This window comes from Haliotis cracherodii, unplaced genomic scaffold, assembly GCF_022045235.1.
Source record: "Haliotis cracherodii isolate W230 unplaced genomic scaffold, xgHalCrac1.p SCAF_6, whole genome shotgun sequence".
Taxonomy (NCBI): Eukaryota; Metazoa; Mollusca; class Gastropoda; order Lepetellida; family Haliotidae; genus Haliotis; species Haliotis cracherodii.
In genome coordinates this window covers 69,891,063-69,917,499 of record NW_027266319.1, presented here as the reverse complement: position 1 = coordinate 69,917,499, position 26,437 = coordinate 69,891,063, and the positions used below count along the sequence as shown (strand labels likewise).

Genomic DNA, 26,437 nt, shown 5'->3' with positions numbered 1-26,437 from the left:
CGTTGTGCTGTCGTCCAAATATCTTGTCGTTGTGCTGTAGTCTAAATGTTTTGTGGTTGTGCTGTCGTCTAAATGTCTTGTCGTTGTGCTGTCGTCCAAATGTCTTGTCGTTGTGCTGTAGGCTAAATGTTTTGTGGTTGTGCTGTCGTCCAAATGTCTTGTCGTTGTGCTGTCGTCTAAATGTCTTGTCGTTGTGCTGTCGTCTCAATGTCTTATCGTTATGTTGTCGTCTTAATGTCTTGTGGTTGTGCTGTCGTCCAAATGTCTTGTCGTTGTGCTGTAGTCTAAATGTCTTGTCGTTATGCCGTCGTCTCAATGTCTTATCGTTATGTTGTCGTCTTAATGTCTTGTCGTTTTGCTGTCGTCCAAATGTCTTGTCGTTGTGCTGTAGTCTAAATGTCTTGTCGTTATGCCGTCGTCCAAATGTCTTGTCATTGTGCTGTCGTCTAAATGTTTTGTGGTTGTGCTGTCATCCAAATGTCTTGTCGTTGTGCTGTCGTCCAAATGTCTTGTCGTTGTGCTGTAGTCTAAATGTCTTGTCGTTGTGCCGTCGTCCAAATGTCTTGTCATTGTGCTGTCGTCTAAATGTTTTGTGGTTGTACTGTCGTCCAAATGTCTTGTCGTTGTGCTGTAGTCTAAATGTTTTGTGGTTGTGCTGTCGTCTAAATGTCTTTTCTTTGTGCTGTTGTCCAAATGTCTTGTCGTTGTGCTGTAGTCTAAATGTTTTGTGGTTGTGCTGTCGTCTAAATGTCTTGTCGTTGTGCTGTCGTCCAAATGTCTTGTCGTTGTGCTGTAGGCTAAATGTTTTGTGGTTGTGCTGTCGTCCAAATGTCTTGTCGTTGTGCTGTCGTCTAAATGTCTTGTCGTTGTGCTGTCGTCTCAATGTCTTATCGTTATGTTGTCGTCTTAATGTCTTGTGGTTGTGCTGTCAAAATGTCTTGTCGTTGTGCTGTAGGCTAAATGTTTTGTGGTTGTGCTGTCGTCTAAATGTTTTGTCGTTGTGCTGTCGTCTTAATGTCTTGTCGTTGTGATGTCAAAATGTCTTGCCGTTGTGCTGTCGTCCAAATGTCTTGTCCTTGTGTTGTCGTCTTAATGTCTTGTCATTGAGCTGTAGTCTAAATGTTTTGTGGTTGTGCTGTCGTCAAAATGTATTGTAGTTGTGTTGTCGTACAGATGGCTTGTCGTTGTGCTGTCGTCTTAATGTCTTGACATTGTGCTGTAGTCTTAATGTTTTGTGGTTGTGCTGTCGTCTTAATGTCTTGCCGTTGTGCTGTCGTCCAAATGTCTTGTCCTTGTGTTGTCGTCTTTATGTCTTGCCATTGTGTTGTCGTCTTAATGTTTTGTAGTTGTGCTGTCGTCAAGTGGCCATATGTCAAATATTGTCGTCGTGATATATGTTCATATCCTTTAATGTATAAAACCAATATTCCATTTCTAAATTCCCACATCCGCGACCATGTCCCCATTCCATGTCTATGTTCAACAATGTATGTATGCCTAGATTTCCATGCGGAGGAGTAGCATACATGTGGCTTGGAGTTAACACAACTACTTCGAGCAATACTTGTTGCATAAGTAGGTCAGTTATTTCATATTTTCCATCAGTCCGCCCATTAAATAGTATATAACAACGCATTCGTTCTTTTTATATTTCATCATCATGGGCAAGTAATCAAATATAGTACTAGGTTTCGTTACCTAGCCAGTTACATCCTATAAGTATATAATTGTCGTTTTCTATCTATCTATATATCTAGGATAGTGTTATCATTATTACCATTGTTTGTCATTATTCTAAATGAATTAATGTATTTTTGAATGATATGTCTTGACACTTGCTTGAATAAACCCCAAGAAACTTAATGCTGTCTCCCCTCTTGTTTCAAGGTGAGGTGAGGAGAGGTGAAATGGGGTTTAACGTGGCGTCCAAGATTATTGCACTTATATAGCCACGTGCGTGCACGTGTGTGTGTGGCTGCTTGTACTAGTCCGGACTGATGCCGATTCATAGTGCTAGCTCACTGAGATACCATGCTGCAGTTTAACATGAATACCCCACTCAGACACAGTATACTGAATCCGAGCCGACCAGTCCTTGTTTAAGCCCCTTAATGCCGAGCGCCAGACAGGGTAACAACAAGTACCATCTTTTAACGTCTTTACCATGTAGACATCTAACCTAATAGATAAATATGTCATATGTATTTGTTGTTGCCTTTGTGCGTACAGGAATAATTAACCCAAGTGTGATGCTTTCGGAAAAAAACGATGTTTCGAGAATTGAATTAAATTGAATAAAGTCACTAAATAGGGAAGTATGATGCAAAGAGAAGATTTAAGGAATTCTGGTTTTAATTTATTGTTCCTTAACTTTCATTGTTTTCTAAATCATGCATACCAGATGATACTTGCTCCCTTGATATTAGTTGATCCAATCTGTGATCATATATGTGGCCAAAGTGCATTCATCTTCTATTATTTCCACTAAAAATCTGTCATTGATTCAGTTCCATTAAATACGTCTTTAAAATATTCAAACCTTTTATTAATATCTATGTCATTTTTCTTTCCTTTCTTATTTTGTGTTTTTCAGGGCTGCCTGATACTCCATTAAAGATGAAATACTATTTTCTAGACTTTCTTTTTTTTTATTAAGAAATAGTAATTTTGCTTTCTCTGTCTAGAAATATATTTATCTCTGGCTGCAATGAAGCAAGATAGCGACTCTACATCTCTATGTCTCCTGCGGATATTAACAACTCACGTTCCCAGTCAAACGATTCCTGTTTTCTATACCTGGTTTAAATCCCGCTTCCTATTTTCCCCAGCATATTTAAATGCATCCGTTTTTTTTTATGCTTTCATCAATGTTTGAAAAAAAACATCGAAAGCCGTATCAATCATATACGAAAAGGTATCGGATAAAAGATTATTTAGAAAACTTTATTCCATTCTATAATCCCATTTAAATTTAAAATAACTTCGTTTATGATCTTTGTCTGTGGTTGATTTGACTCGTGGCTCGTAAAGATAAGTTGAGTGGGAGATACTGCGACTCATGTCGAGAAATAACATCAAATCTTTTACAATGTTAAAAATATCACTACTTAGTACTTATTACATACTCAATTACATTTGCTCATGTACCGCATCCGTGGTCTGATGGAAGAGCGTTCGCCCAGAGAGTTCGGGTTCGATCCCCGGTCGCGTCATACTAAAAGACGTTAAAAGATATATATTGTTCATCCATAGAACTCGTCTTACTTCAAAAGATATTTAGTTTATACCCTGTCTGGCGCTCGGCATTGAGGGGCTAAAACAAGGACTGGTCGGCTCGGAGTCAGTATACTGTGTCTGAGTGGGTTATTCATGTTGAAAAGCGGCATGATATCTCAATGGGCTAGCACTATAAAATCGGCATCATTTAGCACTAGCACAGACAGCTACACGCCACACGTAGATGCAAGTCGCTATATAAATGCAATAATGTTGGAAGCGACCTTAAACACAATTTCACCTCACCACCTCACCTGAGTAAAATCCCGTTTACCTGAATCTCTGCCACATCGTCCATTCATCATATGAGCATTGTTTGATCAGGACAGGATATTCTTTTGATCGCTGCTGCAAAGCTTGCGTTTAAAAAAGGGCCGAACTATTTGATATTTCATTACACAATCTCAAATGGTCGGTCCACATAGACAAAACTTTCAACTGAACAAAACAGTTTAATAAAAAAAACAATGGCGGCTAGAAATGTGGTAATCCCGGTTGACTCAGTTGACTTATTTGTAATTCTAGAATGCAAATGTTTCAATTTTCATGTTGATGGATTTGGTGCATACGTAAAATCACACCATTACACCGGCATTATGAGTTGACGACAATCTCATTAAAATCAGATCCAAGATCTCGCTACCGCTACTTTGTTTAGCGGTAGCGAGAACTAAGATCTGATTTTAATGATATTGGAGTTGACGACAGTCAGTGGCAGTCACAGTGCGCCAAAACATCAGCTGCCTCGTTCCCCAATACACCCTTAAACTGGTCAACTATCTGCAGGAGGTATGAGTTAATAATACTAGTAGTTCAGTGGTCACTTATCCTCCATTCATTCTGTGTCTTTGGGGTAGGGTGTGTGGCGGGGATATTCTTGTAGTTTCTTCAGAACTTTACCAAAAAAATGTGCTCCCAAAGTTATGTATGAATTCACATTAGAGTATAAAGCCACAGCACATGTAGACGCAGTTTTGCCACAGAAAACATACATTTGTAACTGCTTATTAGATCACACGAAGACGCAACTTTCATTACCAGCTGTGTCGGCTACTGTTTAGCGATGTGAGTGAATGACCCGATTCCCTGTTGTTCTTCTCAGAGAATTGTTCCCAAGACACATAACTCTGGCAATAATGCCATGGTATGATGTCACAGATTTGTTGTTAGGGTTAGGGTTACTACTCAAAGTTTGCAGAGGATCAAGTTTTGATGACATGTCCTTCCGGCAACTCTACAGGAACTCGACAATGCTCTAACTGAAGAGTGGAACATCTTCCCTTGGCAACCAGCCAAACACTGTTTGGGAGCATGAGACGACCGTGCCAGGCTGTGGTCGCATCACGTGGATCTCACACGTCCGAGTTGGTGTTTTGGAAAATGAATTTGTTTTCGTGAATTGTGGACGTTTCAGATTTGGTCAGATACTCTCATGTTGATGGGTGATCTGATAGATTACTGGTCACGTGTTGGCATTGTGTGGCACATGACAACGGTCTTTTGATCATTAAATATGTCTTCAGGTCATATTGTGTTTTGCTATTTCAAACAGATGCCCACAGTATGACCATTTTAAGTGGTGATCCGACTCTTTAGGGTGCTCAAAGTCAGCGATCCTATTGCCTGTGTACACTCAGGAGGCTTCACATAGACTACAGCTGTTCAGGATGAAACAGTTTGAATACAGTGTGTTATGGACATCGCAAATAGCCCTAACTACAAGCAGATGATAGTATGTATGTTGCCTGTGTAATCTACACTCTAGGGGTAGTGACAGTATGTTGCCCGTGTAACCTACACTCTAGGTGTAGTGACAGTATGTTGCCCGTGTAACCTACACTCTAGGGGTAGTGACAGTATGTTGCCTTTGTAACCTACACTCTAGGGGTAGTGACAGTATGTTGCCTGTGTAATCTACACTCTAGGGGTAGTGACAGTATGTTGCCTGTGTAATCTACACTCTAGGGGTAGTGACAGTATGTTGCCTGTGTAATCTACACTCTAGTTGTAGTGACAGTATGTTGCCTGTGTAATCTGCACTCTAGGGGTAGTGACAGTATGTTGCCTGTGTAATCTGCACTCTAGGGGCAGTGACAGTATGTTGCCTGTGTAATCTACACTCTAGGGGTAGTGACAGTATGTTGCCCGTGTAATCTACACTCTAGGGGTAGTGACAGTATGTTGCCCGTGTAATCTACACTCTAGGGGTAGTGACAGTATGTTGCCCGTGTAATCTACACTCTAGGGGCAGTGACAGTATGTTGCCTGTGTAATCTACACTCTAGGGGTAGTGACAGTATGTTGCCTGTGTAATCTACACTCTAGGGGTAGTGACAGTATGTTGCCCGTGTAATCTGCACTCTAGGGGTAGTGACAGTATGTTGCCTGTGTAATCTACACTCTAGTTGTAGTGACAGTATGTTGCCTGTGTAATCTGCACTCTAGTGGTAGTGACAGTATGTTGCCCGTGTAATCTGCACTCTAGGGGTGGTGACAGTATGTTGCCTGTGTAATCTACACTCTAGGGGTAGTGACAGTATGTTGCCTTTGTAACCTACACTCTAGGGGTAGTGACAGTATGTTGCCCGTGTAACCTACACTCTAGGGGTAGTGACAGTATGTTGCCTGTGTAATCTACACTCTAGTTGTAGTGACAGTATGTTGCCTGTGTAATCTATACTCTAGGGGTAGTGACAGTATGTTGCCCGTGTAATCTACACTCTAGGGGTAGTGACAGTATGTTGCCTGTGTAATCTGCACTCTAGTGGTAGTGACAGTATTTTGCCTGTGTAATCTGCACTCTAGGGGTAGCGACAGTATGTTGCCTGTGTAACCTACACTCTAGGGGTAGTGACAGTATGTTGCCTTTGTAACCTACACTCTAGGGGTAGTGACAGTATGTTGCCCGTGTAATCTACACTCTAGGGGTAGTGACAGTATGTTGCCTGTGTAATCTACACTCTAGTTGTAGTGACAGTATGTTGCCTGTGTAATCTATACTCTAGGGGTAGTGACAGTATGTTGCCTGTGTAATCTACACTCTAGTTGTAGTGACAGTATGTTGCCTGTGTAATCTGCACTCTAGTGGTAGTGACAGTATGTTGCCCGTGTAATCTGCACTCTAGTTGTAGTGACAGTATGTTGCCCGTGTAATCTACACTCTAGGGGCAGTGACAGTATGTTGCCCGTGTAACCTACACTCTAGTGGTAGTGACAGTATTTTGCCTGTGTAATCTGCACTCTAGGGGTAGTGACAGTATGTTGCCTGTGTAATCTGCACTCTAGTGGTAGTAACAGTATGTTGCCTGTGTAATCTGCACTCTAGGGGTAGTGACAGTATGTTGCCCGTGTAATCTGCACTCTAGGGGTAGTGACAGTATGTTTCCTGTGTAATCTGCACTCTAGTGGTAGTGACAGTATGTTGCCTGTGTAATCTGCACTCTAGGGGTAGTGACAGTATGTTGCCTGTGTAATCTGCACTCTAGGGGTAATGACAGCAGGGAAAGGAGATTCGCACGTTACAATATTCGCTATTTCATGTATATTTTCAGTTAAGTTACAATGCAAATGATTAAAATGAGACCTAATATAATTTTATACAAATTAGTACATGGAATTCAGCCGGAGTTGGTCACTTAATGAAGAAACATTGAACTTAATAAAGGCAACTTTCAGACGTAAACATACATATTCTCCAGGACGTTTTCTTTCATGTTCACAACCCGAGCAGATGAAACACACTTCATGACGTTCCTTTCACAACCCGACCAGATGACACACACTTCATGACGTTCCTTTCACAACCCGACAAGATGACACACACTGCATGACGTTCCTTTCACAACCCGACCAGATGACACCCACTGCATGACGTTCCTTTCACAACCCGAGCAGATGAAACACAGTTCATGACGTTCCTTTCACAACCCGACCAGATGACACACACTTCATGACGTTCCTTCTACAACCCGACCAGATGACACACACCTCTTGACAATTCCCTCCACAATCCGACCAGCTGACACACTCTTCATGACGTTCCTTCTACAATCCGACCAGTTGACACATGCCTCGTGACGTTTCCTTCACACGACCACCTGACACACATCTCATGACGTTTCCCTCCACAATCCGACCAGCTGACACACTCTTCATGACGTTCCTTCTACAATCCGACCAGTTGACACATGCCTCGTGACGTTTCCTTCACACGACCACCTGACACACATCTCATGACGTTTCCCTCCACAACCCGACCAGCTGACACACTCTTCATGACGTTCCTTCTACAATCCGACCAGCCAACACATACCTCGTGACGTTTCCTTCACACGACCACCTGACACACACCTCATGACGTTTCCCTTCACAACCCGACCAGATGACCCACACCTCATGACGTTTCCCACCACAACCCGACCAGCCCACACACACCTCATGACGTTTCCCAACGTAACACTACCAGCTGACACATACCTCATGACGTTTAATTCACCCGACCAGCTTACACACACCTCATGACGTGTCCCACCATAACCCGACCAGATGACACACACCTCATGACGTTTCCATCCATAACCCGACCAGATGACACACACCTCATGACGTTTCCCACCACAACCCGACCAGATGACACACACCCCATGACGTTTCCTTCCACAACCTAACCAGCCCACACATACCTCGTGACGCTTCCTTCACCCGACCAGCCGACACACCTCATGACCTTTCTTTCCACAACCCGACCAGCCCAAACATACCTCGTGACCTTTCCCTCCTCAACCCGACCAGCTGACACACACCTCATGACGTTTCCTTCCACAACCCGACCAGCCCAAACATACCTCGTGACGTTTCCTTCACCCGACCAGCCGACACACCTCATGACGTTTCTTTCCATAACCCGACCAGCCGACACACACCTCATGACGTTTCCTTCCACAACCCGACCAGCCGACACATACCTCGTGACGTTTCCTTCACAACCCAACTAGCCCACACATACCTTGTGACGTTTCCCTCCACAAGCCGACCAGCTGACACACACCTCATGACGTTTCCTTCCACAACCCGACCAGCCCACACATACCTTGTGACGTTTCCTTCACCCGACCGGCTGACGCTCAACTCATGACGTTTCTTTCCACAACCCGACCAGCCGACACACACCTCATGACGTTTCCCTCCACAACCCGGCCAGCTGACACACACCTCATGACGTTTCCTTCACAGCCCAACTAGCCCCCACACACCTCATGACGTTTCCCTCCACAACCCGATCAGCTAACACACACCTCATGACGTTTCCCTCCACAACCCGACCAGATGACACACATCTCATGACGTTCCTTCACCCGACCAGCTGACACACACCTCATGACATATCCTTCCACAACCCGACCAGCTGACACACACCTCATGACGTTCCTTCACCCGACCCGTTCAGCCCACACACACTTCATGACGTTTCCCTCCTCAACCCGACCAGCTGACACACACCTCGTGACGTTTAATTCACCCGACCAGCCCACACACACCTCATGACGTTTCCTTCAACAACCCGACCAGCCCAAACATACCTCGTGACGTTTTATTCACCCGACCAGCTGACACACACCTCATGGCGTTTAATTCACCCGACCAGCCCACACACACCTCATGACGTTTCCTTCAACAACCCGACCAGCCCAAACAGACCTCGTGACGTTGTATTCACCCGACCAGCTGACACACACTTCATGACGTTTCCCTCCACAACCCGACCAGCCCACACATACCTTGTGACGTTTTCCTTCACCCGACCAGCTGACACTCACCTCATGACGCTTCCTTACAAAACCCGATCAGCTGACTCACACCTCATGACGCTTTCGTCCACAACCCAATCACCTGACACACGTTTCATGACGTTCCTTGCACAACCCGACCAGCTGACACAAATATAATGACGCTTCTATCCACAACCCGATCAGCTGACACACATTTCATGACGCTTTCTTTCACAACCCGATCAGCTGACACACATTTCATGACGCTTTCTTACAAAACCTGATCAGCTGACACACATTTCATGACGCTTTCGTCCACAACCCAATCAGCCGACACACATTTCATGACGCTTTCTTCCACAACTCGATCAGCTGACACACATTTCATGACGCTTTCTTCGATAACCCGATCAGCTGACACACATTTCATTACGCTTTCTTCCACAACCCGATCAGCTGAAACACATTTCATGACGTTTCCATCCACAACCCGACCAGCTGACACGCATTTCATGACCCTTTCTTCCACAACCCAATCAGTTGACACACATTTCATTACGCTTTCTTCCACAACTCGATCAGCTGACACGCATTTCATGACGCTTTTTTCCACAACCCAATCAGTTGACACACATTTCATTACGCTTTCTTCCACAACCCGATCAGCTGACATACATTTCATGACGCTTTCTTCTACAACCCGATCAGCTGACATACACCTCATGACGCTTTCTTCCACAACCCGATCAGCTGAAACACATTTCATGATGCTTTCTTCCACAACCCTAATCAGTTGACACACATTTCATTACGCTTTCTTCCACAACCCGATCAGCTGAAACACATTTCATGACGCTTTCTTCCACAACCCAATCAGCTGACATACATTTCATTACGCTTTCTTCCACAACCCGATCAGCTGACATACACCTCATGACGCTTTCTTCCACAACTCGATCAGCTGACATACATTTCATTACGCTTTCTTCCACAACCCGATCAGCTGACACACATTTCATTACGCTTTCTTCTACAACCCGATCAGCTGACATACACCTCATGACGCTTTCTTCCACAACCCGATCACCTGACACACATTTCATTACGCTTTCTTCCACAACTCGATCAGCTGACATACACCTCATGACGCTTTCTTCCACAACCCCATCAGCTGACACACATTTCATGACCCTTTCTTCCACAACCCGATCAGCTGACACACATTTCATTACGCTTTCTTCCACAACCCGATCAGCTGACATACACCTCATGACGCTTTCTTCCACAACCCGATCAACTGACACACATTTCATGATGCTTTCTTCCACGACCCGATCAGCTGAAACACATTTCATGATGCTTTCTTCCACAACCCGATCAACTGAAACACATTTCATGACGATTTCTTCCACAACCCGATCAGCTGAAACACATTTCATGACGCTTTCTTCGATAACCCGATCAGCTGACACACATTTCATTACGCTTTCTTCCACAACCCGATCAGCTGAAACACATTTCATGACGCTTTCTTCCACAACCCGATCAGCTGACACACATTTCATGACGCTTTCTTCGATAACCCGATCAGCTGACACACATTTCATTACACTTTCTTCCACAACCCGATCAGCTGACATACACCTCATGACGTTCCTTAACCCGATCAGCTGACACACACCTCATGACGTTCCTTCACCCGATCAGCTGACACACACCTCGTGACGTTCCTTAACCAGACCCGCTGATGATAGACAATGGCAGTGGTAGCAAAGGGAGACAACTCCTGCGACTTTAGTTCTGGCCAAAGTCATCAGAGACGCGAACACAATGCTTGAATATTCGTATATGACAGAGGGTGGCACTCAGCAATGCTACAGTTGTGCCACAGAGGGCTTCAGTGAGCTTTGTTGCATATCGAGGTTTTCATTCAACAATATTACAGTTATATCATGAAAGGTTCACTGTCAGCAATATTACAGTTACATCGTGAGGGTTTCATTCAGCAATATTACAGTTACATCATGAAAGGGTCACTGTCAGCAATATTACAGTTACATCATGAAAGGGTCAATGTCAGCAATATCACAGTTACATCGTGAAAGGGTCACTGTCAGCAATATTACAGTTACATCATGAAAGGGTCACTGTCAGCAATATCACAGTTACATCATGAAAGGGTCACTGTCAGCAATATCACAGTTACATCGTGAGGGTTTCATTCAGCAATATCACAGTTACATCGTGAGGGTTTCATTCAGCAATATCACAGTTATATCGTGAGGGTTTCATTCAGCAATATCACAGTTACATCGTGAAAGGGTCACTCTCAGCAATATTACAGTTACATCATGAAAGGGTCAATGTCAGCAGTATTACAGTTACATCGTGAAAGGGTCACTGTCAGCAAGATTACAGTTACATCATGAAAGGGTCACTGTCAGCAATATCACAGTTACATTATGAAAGGGTCACTGTCAGCAATATCCTATATTACCGCATAGCACGGATAACTTCAGCCAGGTATATTAGAATTATTTAACAAAGGGTCACAGTCAGTACAACAATTAGATAACGGAGTCTTACAGTCAGCATTATTGCAGTTAGATCACAATGTGTCGAAATCTGACTGCCTGACTGGTGGACTGACTGATTAACTGATGGACGGACGGACGGACTGACTGGCTAACTGACTGACTGACGGACGGACGGACGGACGGACGGACGGACGGACGGACTGACTGACTGACTGACGGGCGGACGGACGGACGGACGGACGGACGGACGGACGGACGGACGGACTATTTCAAAGCACAAATGTAACCAGAAGGTGTGTCCATGAACCGCGTATATGTAAAACAACCACATCGGAGCGTGGAAAGACATTCGACTGGGAAGAAGTCTCGCGTACCGTCCTCGCCTCTAATCCAGATGTTGGGGAACATCTAAGGCGAGGTAATTAGCTCGTAGTTGTTTAAAGACACTGTAAACACTACCAAACAGATACCTCTAGGATTAGACGTTTAAAACCTTTCAACGTGTGTTCCTAATGATTACGCCGTGTTAAGCAGTATCTCTTTGAACGTACGCGAATTAACACCATACATGCCTGTCAGAGACCAGGTTGTCGCACTCAATGGCAATTGGAATTGCTCGGAAAGATGACAGTGTAAGCGTTGTGCAAACTGTAGGTGTGAACCGTGTGCTGGCCGGCCAGGTCCTGGGGGTGTAGTGCACCGATTACTGAACAGATGGGACTACATGGTCACAACATATAGGCGGTCACCACCAACACGCCCACTCATGTGTCGTAGAGATAACGGCTACACAGGTTTGTCTCATGCAGATCTCATCACTTCTATATGGACTGGGTATCTCGTGGACATCCATCACTTCTATATGGACTGGTAATCTCGTGGACATCCATCACTTCTATATGGACTGGGTATCTCGTGGACATCCATCACTTCTATATGGACTGGTAATCTCGTGGACATCCATCACTTCTATGTGGACTGGGTATCTCGTGGACATCCATCACTTCTATATGGACTGGGTATCTCGTTGACATCCATCACTTCTATATGGACTGGGTATCTCGTGGACATCCATCACTTCTATATGGACTGGGTATCTCGTGGACATCCATCACTTCTATATGGACTGGGTATCTCGTTGACATCCATCACTTCTATATTGACTTGGGCATTCATCATTTCTACACAAATTTGTGTTGGAGACATCCATCACTTGTGTCGTTGATATCCATCACTTCTACATTGACTTGTCTGTAGAGAACGTTCAACGTTTTCAAGTACATATCTCGTGGACATTCATTACTTTCACAGAGATATGTCTCGTAGACGCCCATCACTCCTGAGTAGACATGCCTTGTTGAAAACGCGTGTTGTGCACATAAAATTGTGTACACATACAATTGTGTTTCCGACATCAATCATTCACTAACTTATGCTGTAGACATCCATCATTTCTACATAAACTTGTGTTATAGACAGCCAGCATTTCTACATAAAATTGTGTTTCCGACTTCAATCATTCACTAACTTGTGCTGTAGACATCCATCATTTCTACATAAACTCGTGTTCTAGACGGCCATCATTTCTACAGAAAATTGTGTTGTAGACAGCCTATATTGTTACATAAAATTGTGTTTCCGACATCAATCATTCACAAACTTGTGTTGTAGACAGCCATCATTTCTACATGAACTTGCGTTGTAGATAGCCATCATTTCTACATAGAATAGTGTTGTAGACAGCTAACATTTCCACACAATTTTGTGTTGTAGACAGCCATCATTTCTACACAAACTTGCGTTGTAGACAGCCATCATTTTTACATAAACTTGCGTTGTAGACAGCCATGATTTCCACATAAACTTGTGTTGTAGACAACCATTATTTCCACATAAACTTGTGTTGTAGACAGCCATCAATTTCACAAAAAAACTTGTGTTGTAGACAACCATCATTTCTACATAAACTTGAGTTGTAGACAGCCATCATTTCCACATAAACTTGTGTTGTAGACAGCCAACATTTTCACCTAAACTTGAGTTGAAGACAGCCATCACTTCAACAAGAAGTTGTGTTGTAGACAGCCAACATTTTCACCTAAACTTGAGTTGAAGACAGCCATCATTTCAACAAAAACTTGTGTTGTAGACAACCATCATTTCAACGTAAATTTGTGTTGCAGACAGCCATCAATTCCACATGAACTTGAGTTGTAGACAGCCATCAATTCCACATGAACTTGAGTTGTAGACAACCATCATTTCAAGATAAATTTGTGTTGTAGACAGCCATCATTTCCACATAAACTTGTGTTGTAGACAGCAATCAATTCCACATGAACTTGAGTTGTAGACAGCCATCATTTCCACATGAACCTGAGTTGTAGACAGCCATCATTTCTACACAAACTTGAGTTGTAGACAGCCATCATGTCCACATAAACTTTTGTTGTAGACAGCCATCATGTCCATATAAACTTGTGTTGTAGACAGCCATCATTTCCACATAAACTTGTGTTGTAGACGACCATCATTTCTACATAAACTTGTGTTATAGACGGCCATCATATCTACATAAACTTGCGTTGTAGACAGCCATCATTTCTACATAAACTTGCGTTGTAGACAGACATCATGTCCACATAAACTTGTTTTTTAGACAGCCATCATTTCCACATAAACTTGTGTTGTAGAAGACCATCATTTCTACATAAACTTGTGTTGTAGACAGCCATCATTTCTACATAAACCTGTGTTGTAGACAGCCAACATTTCTACATAAAATTGTGTTTCTGACATCAATCATTCACAATCTTGCGTTGTAGACAGCCATCATTTCTACACAAACTTGTGTTGTAGACAGCCATCACTTCCACATAAACTTGCGTTGTAGAAAACCATCATTTCTACATAAACTTGTGTTGTAGACAGCCAACATCTTGTCATAAAACTGTGTTGTAGACAGCCATCATTTCTACATAAACCTGTGTTTTAGGCAGCCATCATTTCCACATAATCTTGTGTTGTAGACAACCATCATTTCTACATAAACTTGTGTTGTAGACAGCCAACATCTTGTCATAAAACTGTGTTGTAGACAGCCAGCATTTATACATAAATTTGTGTTGCAGACAGCAATCACTTGTGTCGTGGACAGCCGTCACTTCTACAAAGCCATATCTCATGGACATATATTTTTTTTTTACATACATTTGTCTCTTGGACATCCATCACTTCCACACAGATATGTCAACTGGCATAACAATATAACTACCATAACAATATAACTGACACAACCATAAAATTAACGTAACAATTTAACTACCTTGAAAATAAAACTGACATAACAATACAAATACCGTAGCAATACACCTGAAATGACAATACAACTGACATAACAACACAACTGACATAACAATACAACTATTATAACAATACAACTAAAGTAACAACACAACTACCATAAAAATACAACTAAAAAAACATACAACTAATATAACAATACAACTGACATCACAATACAACTAACATAACAACACAGCTAACATAACAATACAACTGACATAACAACACAACTAACATAACAATAAAACTAACATAAAAACACAACTAACATAACAATAAAACTAACATAAAAACACAACTAACATAACAATACAACTAACATAACAATACAACTAACATAACAACACAACTCACATAACAACACAACTAACATAACAACACAACTAACATAACAATAAAACTAACATAAAAACACAACTAACATAACAACACAACTCACATAACAACACAACTAACATAACAACACAACTAACATAACAATACAACTGACATAACAATACAACTAACATAACAATACAACTAACATAACAACACAACTAACATAACAATACAACTAACATAACAACACAACTAACATAACAACACAACTGACATAACAACAGAGCTAACATAACAATACAACTAACATAACAACACAACTAACATTACAACACAACTAACATAACCACACAACTAACAGAACAACACAACTAACATAACAACTCAACTAACATAACAACACAACTAACATAACAATACAACTTACAGAACAACACGACTCACATAACAACGCAACTAACATAACAATACAACTAACATAACAACACAACTAACATAACAATACAACTACCTTAACCATACAACTAACATACAAATACGACTAAGACAACAATGCAACTGACAGAACAATACAACAAACGTCATAACACAACTACTATGACAATATAACTGACATAACAATACAATTCAACTATCATAATAATACAACGAACATAACAATGCAACTGACATAAGTATACAGCTGACATAATAATACAACTAACATAACAATGCAACTCACATAACAATACAACTGGCATAAGTAAAAAACTGACATAACAATACAAGTAACATAACAATACAACTGACATAAGTATACAACTGATGTAACAATACAAGTAACATAACAATACAACTGACATAACAATACAATAAAACTATCATAATAATACAACTAACATAACAATACAACATAGTTTAACAAAACAACTAACATAACAATACATCTGATGTAAGAATACAACTGACATAACAATACAACTTACACAACAACACAACTACACCATCAGTAAGAGTTGATATAGGAAAGTACACCATAAGTAAGAGATGGTATAGGAATGTACACTATCAATAAGAGATGGTATAGGAATGTACACCATAAGTAAGTGATTGTATAGGAATGTACACCATAAGTAAGAGATGTTATAGGAAAGTACACCACCATAAGTAAGAGATGTTATAGGAATGTACAACGTAAGTAAGAGATATTATAGTAAAGTACACCATAAGTAAGAGATGGTATAGGAATGTACACCATAAGTAAGAGATGGTATAGGAAAGTACACCATAAGTAAGAGATGGTATAGGAATGTACACTATAAGTAAGAGATGGTATAGGAAAGTACACCATAAGTAAGAGATGGTATAGGAAAGTACTCCATAAGTAAGAGATGGTATAGGAAAGTACATCAGAAGTAAGATATGGTATAGGAAAGTACACCATAAGTAAGAGATGGTATAGGAATGTACACTATAAGTAAGATATTTTATAGGAAAGTACACCATAAGTAAGAGATGGTATAGGAATGTACACTATAAGTAAGAGATGTTATAGGAAAGTACATCATAAGTAAGATATGGTATAGGAAAGTACTCCATAAGTAAGAGATGTTATGGGAAAGTACACCATAAGTAAGAGATGGTATAGGAAAGTACTCCATAAGTAGGATATGTTATGGGAAAGTACACCATAAGTAAGAGATGGTATAGGAAAGTACTCCATAAGTAAGAGATGTTATGGGAAAGTACATCATAAGTAAGAGATGGTATAGGAATGTACACTATAAGTAAGAGATGATGTAGAAATGTACATCATAAGTAAATATGTATAAATAGATACTCTCCATAGGAGATGATATTGTAAGTAAGAGTGTGGGAATGGAAACCAACTACCTGGATCTGGCATCAGATAAATTAATGTCAGCACACTTTCATTACTTGACATGTTTTGTCCTCAAGGTGAAGGCGTGCACACAGTCCAACAGCAACAGATCCCAGGGTTACTGTTGATCGGATGTAAGACAATTTAAACATGACTGACCCAGCGTAAATGTGTGGGTTAATTCTGATATAGCTCTTCAGGATCACATATTGAAGGAGCTGCAACATGTCATAGATTATACAGACATTGTCACTGCAACAAGGACAACCAAAGGGGTTCAGCTGTCTCGGGCTTTATCGACCGTGTTACAATTTGGCTTTACAAAATCCCTCTGACAAGAAAGACGGACACAATTTACCGTAATTACATCCTACATACATATGCTTTTCTAACTTTCTAAATCTAAACTTCAAAATGATATGAGTTCATTTTTTTGTAATAAACATTCAGAGGTCATCACAGTGCAAAGGGCAATATCAAATTTCTAATTGAATTTTGAAAATATACTTAAAGGTCTCGCCTGTCAACCACATTTCCTTACAAATTACATACATTTTCATCGACGCGCCGCTCGATACCCGCATAGACAATTCACGTCTATACAAATCTATAATAAATTCACTGTGCGATTCAAGCGATCGTTCCTAATGTTCCTACTATTGTTGTAGCGTTTTCATATTCTATTAAATGATTACACATTACTAACGCGTACCTAAAGATTTTGTACAGGTAGGAAGGGTATTCAGACTGCTGGAGACGAGGGCCCTTCTTCTGGGAAATTAGTCATCCAAGCCTTTACTCTGTCCATGTAGATATATAACGTTGTGAAGAAGGCCGGAATGGCTCTGTGGTGGGAACAATGGCCATACATTATTGTCATGCGATAATGTAATCTCGATACAAGGCGAATTCCAAAGTTGAAATATCTTCAGCTAAATTTATGTATATGTTCAAGGCAGTATGATGGAAATAAACATGCTATTAAACGATTAACGGGTTAGCTTTGTTGATCTGCAGACACTGTTGTCATACACTGTAGTCGTATACTGTTGTCATGACAACGGTGTATGGATACAAGGTATGTTCTGTGGGTGTGACATCAGTGTTTATGTTGTTGATACGAGGGATAACTCAACAGTTTTCAGTCCCACACAGAAACACTTTACCTTTAACTTCATCCCCAACACACTGATACACTTTTGCCAACGATGTTGGAGGGAGCTTATTCCAAGCCTTTCTCTTGTCTGACCCCTGAAAGGTTCTCCACAACTGCTATGACGTCATCGTTACAGCTGAAATGGGTTCCGTCGAGAGCTTTCTTCAGGTTTGGGAACAGATGAAAGTGTGACGGAACCAGGTCAGGACAATAAGGAGGGTGCTGAAGGATTCCAATGCTGCACTCGTGGATTGTAGCCATTACAATGACTCACTTTCGTAATGGTGCATTGTCCGGGTGGAAGAGTACACCTTCTCTCCTAGTCCTAAGTTCATCCCCTAATTGCCTCTAACGCACAGCATAATAGGCTCGATTTATTGTCTGGCCTTTTGTAAGATATAGACACCATCGGGATCCCAGAACACGGAGGCCATACCCTTTCAGTTGATGGGACATTATTGACCTTCTTTGGTGGCGTTGTTGTCAAATGTATCTGCTGTTTTGGGTGTTGTTTGAATCCAGTGACATCACAGGCCTCCCAGGACGGGGGTCGTCTTCAAGGCTCCCAGCCACGCTTAGACTCTGCTTCCTAACTCTTTATAGTGAATAGGAAGGGGCATCCTTCCCTAGTGTTGTACGTGTTCTGCATGTAGCGGATCACTGTCGTTCCTCAAGTTTGTCCATTTACCAAATGTCACAGCCCCCTCTTTATTTTACTGACTTTTCACAGCGAAAGAGTTGTTCAATTAACTGAATGTTTTGGGGCGGATATACCTGCATGACATCATGTAATGTTCGCAACAATCAACTAAACAGGACTGTTCCCAGACCTAAGCCGTCAACCCTCTTATGTTGTTTTTTATCACTTTGTTTTCTTTTTGAGGGTACAGGCACACACTATGGGTATTGACACATTTCAAACAGAAAATTTATGGACCATATGCACTCTTCAAAACAAGTCACCCACAAGTAGATTTTTAGTAAATTTATTGTACCTAAAGTCGATATGTTTAATTTAATATCATAGATACAAATATGAAATTTTGGAGCTCGATAGTCATATGTTGTCGTTGTACAAAGGCACTGAAAACTGGCATGTCACATAAGGCCACAAGGTGGCGCTGAACTCGTATCTCGTGTGACCGCCCCTGGCAGCAATCACGGCTCTGCATCTCCTCGGCACTGACTGGATAAGAGTACGAATTCTGTCCTGCGCACTTCTGCGCCTTTCTGCAAGTAACGCGTTGGCCAGTTGTGGAAGTGTCTGCGGCGTTTTCTGACGATGATGTACACGTCGATCGAGTTCATCCAAGAGGTGTTCGATTAGGTTGAGATCTGGAGACCTCGACAGCCAGGGAAAAACGTTGATGTTGACATTATGTGGGTAGTCTTCCGTGACACGAGCTGTGTGCGGTGGAGCGTTGTCCTGTTGAATAAGCTCCCTCTGGCGGCCAATTGGAAGGAGGTGAGGTTGAAGAAATTTGATTCATGTAGCGATTTGCTGTCAAATGTCCCTGAACCACAACCAAGTCAGATCTCGTAATGTAGGATATGGCCCCATACACAATGACCCTACCGCCACCGAATTTGTCGAATTCACGTACACAATGTAGGACAAAACGCTCATTTCGACGACGATAAACATGTTGTCGTCCACCCCGCCGGCGAAGAATAAATCGTGATTCATCGCTAGACCACACTCGTCTCCAGTTTTCCAAATTCCAAGGCTGTAAGGTATGGCACCAACGCAAGCGTCGCCTTCGATGGACATGTTGCATGACAGGAACGATAACTGGTCTTCTGGGTCGCATTCCAGCCTCTCGAAGATAGTTCCTGATCGTCTGCTCCGATATCCTCCTCAAACCAGGGATGCGTCCTGCAGTTTCCTGTGACATTCCGATGACGTAGGTGGAACAGTCGAATGTAGCGATCCTGTGCAGGGGGTGGTAACTTCTGGTTGGCCGGTTCTCGGACGGTCTGCAGTAGAATTGAACTGTGTGTATCGGTCAAAAAGGCGGCAAATGGTGCAGTGGTGGACGTTGAAGTGGCGTGCAACAAAAGACTGCGATTCCCCTCTTTGGATACGTCCTATGGCGATGTTCCGATCGGCAGCGAACTTGAAAAATGTTGACATTTGAATGACAAATTATTGGAATATACTTGCCTTTTTATAGTTGCTACGACGAGGTACGAATGCCATTACTTGCACGTGCATTTTGCTTTACTGTTATCCTCCATGACATTTTTTAACAAGTGTGAAAACAATGCCGTTTACGACATTGCAAATCGACGATGGCTGTGTTTTGACGCACTGTTTGTCGAATATCAGGCCACCAACATTTTCCAATAATATATATCCAATTTATATACCGGATGCTTTGTGTAGTCAGGTTTAATGAAGTACATACTACCTGTGCGTTTCTTTTTGTGAAGAGTGTAATTACGTTACGTTCACATTATTAGTGCTGTATAAACATTGAACATTGGACACATTTTACAAACAAATTATGACATGAGGACCAGAAGGTCATAAACTTTCCATATTTGCATACTGAATAGGCAGTGAACGTGTTGAAATGATAAGAACTTGTTAACATAGTCTCGAGACCATTCAAATGTGGTAAGCGGTTTCTTCGTACATGTGTGATTTAGTTACAATGAAAATCATGTTTAGTACGTTTTTCCTTAAATCCAAATATGACATTTTGCTTATGTATTTTCAATTTTGTGCCAGCACGGTTTTCTATTCATTTCATCAAGCTGTGCCAAACAGTTTTACATGTGTACATTCAAATAACAGGAGGATAATAGATTTAACTTCAACATCACAAATAGTACATAATGGTGATGGTTTTATTTTACTGATGTCTAAATCGTTACACTTGTTGTTTCAGTTTGGCGCTATCGCTATCGCTGGCCCGAAAAGCAATGTAGGTTTTCCATAATCATCATGTCCCTATTAGGTTTCAATGCGAATGTTTTTCTTTAAATGTAGATTATTCCCTAAATTTGAATAAAATATCTTGCATCCTTTATCTTCCCTATATCGTAATTCTAGATTTTGAGGAATAAAGGGCAATTCTACTTGTTTTTCAAAATATATTGATTTGGTATGTGCATACGCTCTTATTGCTGTAGTTATTTTTTTGTTTATACAGATCAGAGAATTCACCATAACTAAAAAAACTACCATCGTTTTTCAGACAACCCTTATTGGCTTATTTTTTTACTGGCTTATTTTCTATTTTGATATCATCATTTGTCAGTATATATTGTGTGCGGATGTCTCTACGTTCTGTTTGTTTATATGACTGTAATTTTGACCACGATTCATTTCATCTTTCCAAAAAGGATTTCTGATCGTATGTAGAACGTTATCTTTCCCGTATTTTGATCCCATCTCTGTTGGGTGAGAGGTGTAATTAGGAATAAATATATCAATTAGATGTTTTAGATTTGTGCTCTTAGTGTAAGTTCTTATCCATGATATTCTTCGTGCTTAAATTGTTTTTAAGATCAGTGGTACTCTAAGCCCACAATCTTTGTATTCTTTCATCATTAGATTTCTTATAATCTTGTCGGATTTACCCTTTCAAATAAATGAGAAACACTTGCGCTGAAGATGAATAATTATATTTGTTTTAGGATTAGAATGTGTTGTAAAAATGGTTTAACGTGGATGAAAACAAACTCTTTAATACTGTTATTCTTCCAAATGGCGTCACGGAAGACATCACGTTACGACGAGACTACATTCGTCATAATTTTATCGATTTTCTTTGGTTTATCTATAAGTTTCTTTCTACCATTTCTGCCTTGTTATGTTGGAACTGAATACCTAGGAGAATAGATGGGCGTGGTGACCAGTCTAGCTTCTGGTATTTACTATGGTGTGTGCTTGAAAACTGTTGTGATATTATTTTAGCTTTTCCTATGTTCATTTTGAGTCCCAAAAAGGATGCAGAAATTTCAAGTATGTTCATAGTCGTTGGGAAAGAAATTTCTGATCTGTTTAATATAATTGTGTGTATCATCTGCAAATTGTGTTAAGAAACATTCAGTGTCAAGCATTTTGATTCGTTTCACTTGTCTATTGTCGCGTAACATGTGGGCAGGAATTTCAGCACACAGAAGAAAAATGTAAGGAGAAAGAGTATCACCTTGTCTTCATCCTCGTGTGATATGGAAGAATTCTGAAGCAAATCCATTTACAAGGACACACGATCATAGAACAGTGTAGGTTTTGTAGGTATGACAGTAGTAAATGTTTTCGAGAAGGAAGAAGTCTATGTATGCCAACAGTGTATGTTTTGCTGGTTTGTCAACAGTGTACGTTTCAAGGTATGACAACAGTGTATGTTTAATTGTGTGACAACAGTGTATTTTTGAAGACGTGACAACAGTGTACTTTTGAAGGTATGACAACAGTGTATGTTTGAAGGTATGACAACAGTGTATGTTTGAAGGTGTGACAACAGTGTACGTTTGAAGGTATGACAACAGTGTATGTTTGAAGCTATGCCAACAGTGTATGTCTGAAGGTATGACAACAGTGTATGTTTGAAGGTGTGACTGTTGTGCATGTTAGGTATGTTTACATTGTAAGTGCGCCAATGCGCACGTGCAGTGACGTCACTTTAGGTGTGACGTCATTATGTTGTTGTAACCTGGGCAGCTGTGTGAGGCAGTGCCAGTTCCACATTAAACAGTGATTGAGCCAACTGCGATTTTGTTATGTACTGAAGATTTGATGTTCCTCCAATGTGCGGGTCGGACAAATAACATAATACATACACAACAGTGGCGACGAGGATAAAACTTTCTATACGTGAATACAGTCAGTGCTTTTCCATAATGGCAGGCGTCATTGGAGATGTTGGACAGTTCGATGAAAGTTTAGAAGATTGGATGTCATATTCTGAAAGAGTGAGTTTATATTTCGATGCTAATGACATTCCAAATGAACGAAGAGTTTCCGGGTTTCTTTCCATGATTGGTGCAAAAACTTACAATGTTCTCAAATCGTTGGTTTCTCCTGATTTGCCTCGTACACGTACTTTGGAACAATTATTCACTGTTTTACGTGATCATTTTATGCCTAGACCAAGTGTTATTGCTGAAAGATACAGATTTCACAAGAGAATGCAGACCGAAAACGAAACTGTTTCACAATATGTTGTTGTTTTGAAAGGACTGGCTAGATTTTGTGACTTCGGCGCTACACTGAATGAACGTTTAAGAGATCAACTAGTTCTTGGACTGAAAAGTGTAAATGTTCAAAGGAAATTGCTTGCAGAATTAGAATTGACACTAGAACGTGCAGTTTCAATTGCAAATTCAATGGAATTAGCTGCGAAAGATTCAGAAGAATTGTGCCGCAACGGATTACCGAAGGAACAATCACAGTCAGAGGTGTTTTCTTTCAACAACAGAAGATCTAATGCAAGGTATGAACGTTATTGCTATAGATGTGGAAAGCCTTCGCATTTAGCTGATACTTGTAATTTCAAAGATACAGTTTGCTCATTCTGTCAAAAGAAAGGCCATATTCAGGAGGTATGCAAAGCGAAGAAATGGAGTCAAAGGTCAGGTCAAAGTTCAACATCTGGGTTTCGTCAAACAGGAAGTGCTAGCTCCAGCAATGTAAACAGAAACGGTAGGCGTCAAACTTTTCGTGTAAATGCTATCAATGAAGAACTTTGTTCAACCCATGAATATGAAGATGACATTCTAGATGATTTAGGTGACTGTCTAAATCATTTGCTCGCTATTCACGGTGCTGCAGATGTCATATGGGTGACAGTGAATGTAAATGGACGTGATCTTAAGATGGAGTTAGATACTGGCTCAAGAAGTTCTATCATTACTGAAGGCGTTTACAGTCAGAACTTTTCAGAATGCAGCTTACAAGAATCGCCAATCCCAATGAAAACATACACAGGTGAGCTTGTCACAAATCTTGGTATCATACATGTTGACGTTCGTGATGGTGAAAGAGTCAACCAGTTACCACTACATGTCGTGCAGGGAAAAGGTCCTCCGTTACTGGGAAGGGCGTGGTTACCATACGTAAATATTGACTGGAAATCATTAGGAAATAATGTCAACACGTGTCACAAAATGTCAAATGAAGATCAACTCAGTGAAATGTTTGTGAAATACTGTGATGTATTTTCTGATGGACTGGGTACAATTAATGGAATCAAAGCCCATTTAGAAGTGAAAGATGGCATGTCTCCTAAATACATGAAAGCTAGGCCTGTTCCTTATGCACTTCATGATAGAGTGAGTGAAGAAATTTCAAGAATGGAGAAAAATGGCGTGATTATCAAAGTAGAACATTCTGAGTGGGCTACACCAATAGTTCCAGTGGTCAAACCTGACAAATCTGTCAGAATTTGTGGCGATTTCAAATCTACTGTAAACCCAGCTTTAAATGTGAACCAGTATCCACAAAACAAGATTGAAGACATGTTCGCTCAACTTGCCGGAGGTCAGAAATTCTCAAAGATTGATCTTGCTCATGCTTATCAACAAATGGAGGTGGATGAAGACTCACAGAAACTACTCACCATCAATACTCCAAAAGGACTCTACAGGTACACAAGACTTGCTTTCGGCATTGCTTCAGCTCCTGCAATTTTTCAAGCTACAATGGACCAAATTCTTCAAGGTTTGCAGAAAGTATTATGTCATCAAGATGATATTCTAGTGACCGGTTCAAATGATGAAGAACACTTACAGAACTTAGATGCAGTTTTGTCAAGATTACAACAATTTGGCTTGAGAGTAAAACAAAGTAAGTGTAAATTCTTTGTAGACTCAGTCAAGTATCTCGGTCATGTTATTGACAAAGAAGGACTTCATACTTCAGAAGATAAGGTGAAAGCTATCATCAGTGCTCCAAGACCTGAAAATGTGACACAACTACGTTCCTTTCTTGGTGGAGTCAACTACTATGGCAGATTCATCCAGAACCTTTCTACAATCGTTCACCCGTTAAACGAACTGTTGCAGAAAGACAAGAAATGGCTATGGTCAATTGAATGTGAGAAATCTTTCAAAATGTCTAAAGCAAAAATTGCAAGTTCCGATGTGTTGTGTCATTATGATCCATTGTTGCCAATAACATTGGCATGTGATGCATCCTCCTATGGCGTGGGTGCTGTGTTGTCTCATGTGATGAGTGATGGTACTGAACGACCGATTGCATTTGCTTCAAGAACACTGAACAAGGCTGAAAAGGGATATTCACAAATTGACAGAGAAGCCCTAGCGATTATATTTGGTGTGAAAAGATTTCATCAGTATGTGTATGGTAGGCATTTCACTCTCGTGACAGATCATCGACCTCTCACTGCCCTGTTTGGTGAGGGACGGTCAGTACCATCATTAGTTGCTGCTCGTCTACAGAGATGGGCATTGATTCTCAGTGCATATGATTACAAAATTCTGTACAAATCTTCCTCTGCCAATGCAAATGCTGATGTGTTGTCTCGTTTACCTCTACCTGATACTACGAAATGTGTGAGTGATGATGTAGAATTGTTCTATGCAAGTCAGTTTGAACATCTGCCTATTACAGCAGGTGATGTGAGAAATGAGACAAGGCGAGATCCTGTACTTTCACAAGTGTACATGGCAGTGATGAATGGTTGGGATAAAGATCACAGTGAGAACAAAATAATGAAACCATTTCACTCAAGAAGATATGAGCTTTCCATTCAATTAGGATGCATTGTATGGGGAATGAGAGTAGTGATTCCTTCTAAACTCAGAAACGGTGTTCTAAATGAGTTACATGGTGGTCATTTTGGAATGGTGAAAATGAAATCAGTTGCTAGAAGTTATGTGTGGTGGCCTGGAGTAGATGCTGATATTGAAAGTACTGCAAGAATGTGTATTACATGCCAGAATGTTCAAAATGATCCAACAAAAGCTCATGTTCATCATTGGTCATGGCCATCAAAACCATGGTGTCGCATTCATTTGGACTTTGCTGGTCCTTTCATGGGTCACATGTACCTGATTGTTGTAGATTCTCATTCCAAATGGTTAGAGGTGATTGTTATGAATTCAACTACTGCTGATGCGACAGTGAAAGTGATGAGAGGTTTGTTCGCGAAATATGGATTACCACTGCAAGTTGTTACAGATAATGGTCCACAATTTGTGT

General features: G+C 40.9%; 1 protein-coding gene across 1 annotated transcript; it reads right to left on the bottom strand.

Moving 5' to 3' along the window:
• Positions 1-469: 469 nt before the first annotated feature.
• LOC139446653 (uncharacterized) lies at positions 470-18,522 on the bottom strand. Its single transcript, XM_071227927.1, has 2 exons — positions 18,355-18,522; positions 470-925 (listed from the first exon to the last, which is right to left on the bottom strand). Exons 1-2 carry the CDS (start codon positions 18,520-18,522, stop codon positions 470-472), a joined length of 624 nt encoding a protein of 207 aa, XP_071084028.1.
• Between the last annotated feature and the right edge of the window lie 7,915 nt (positions 18,523-26,437).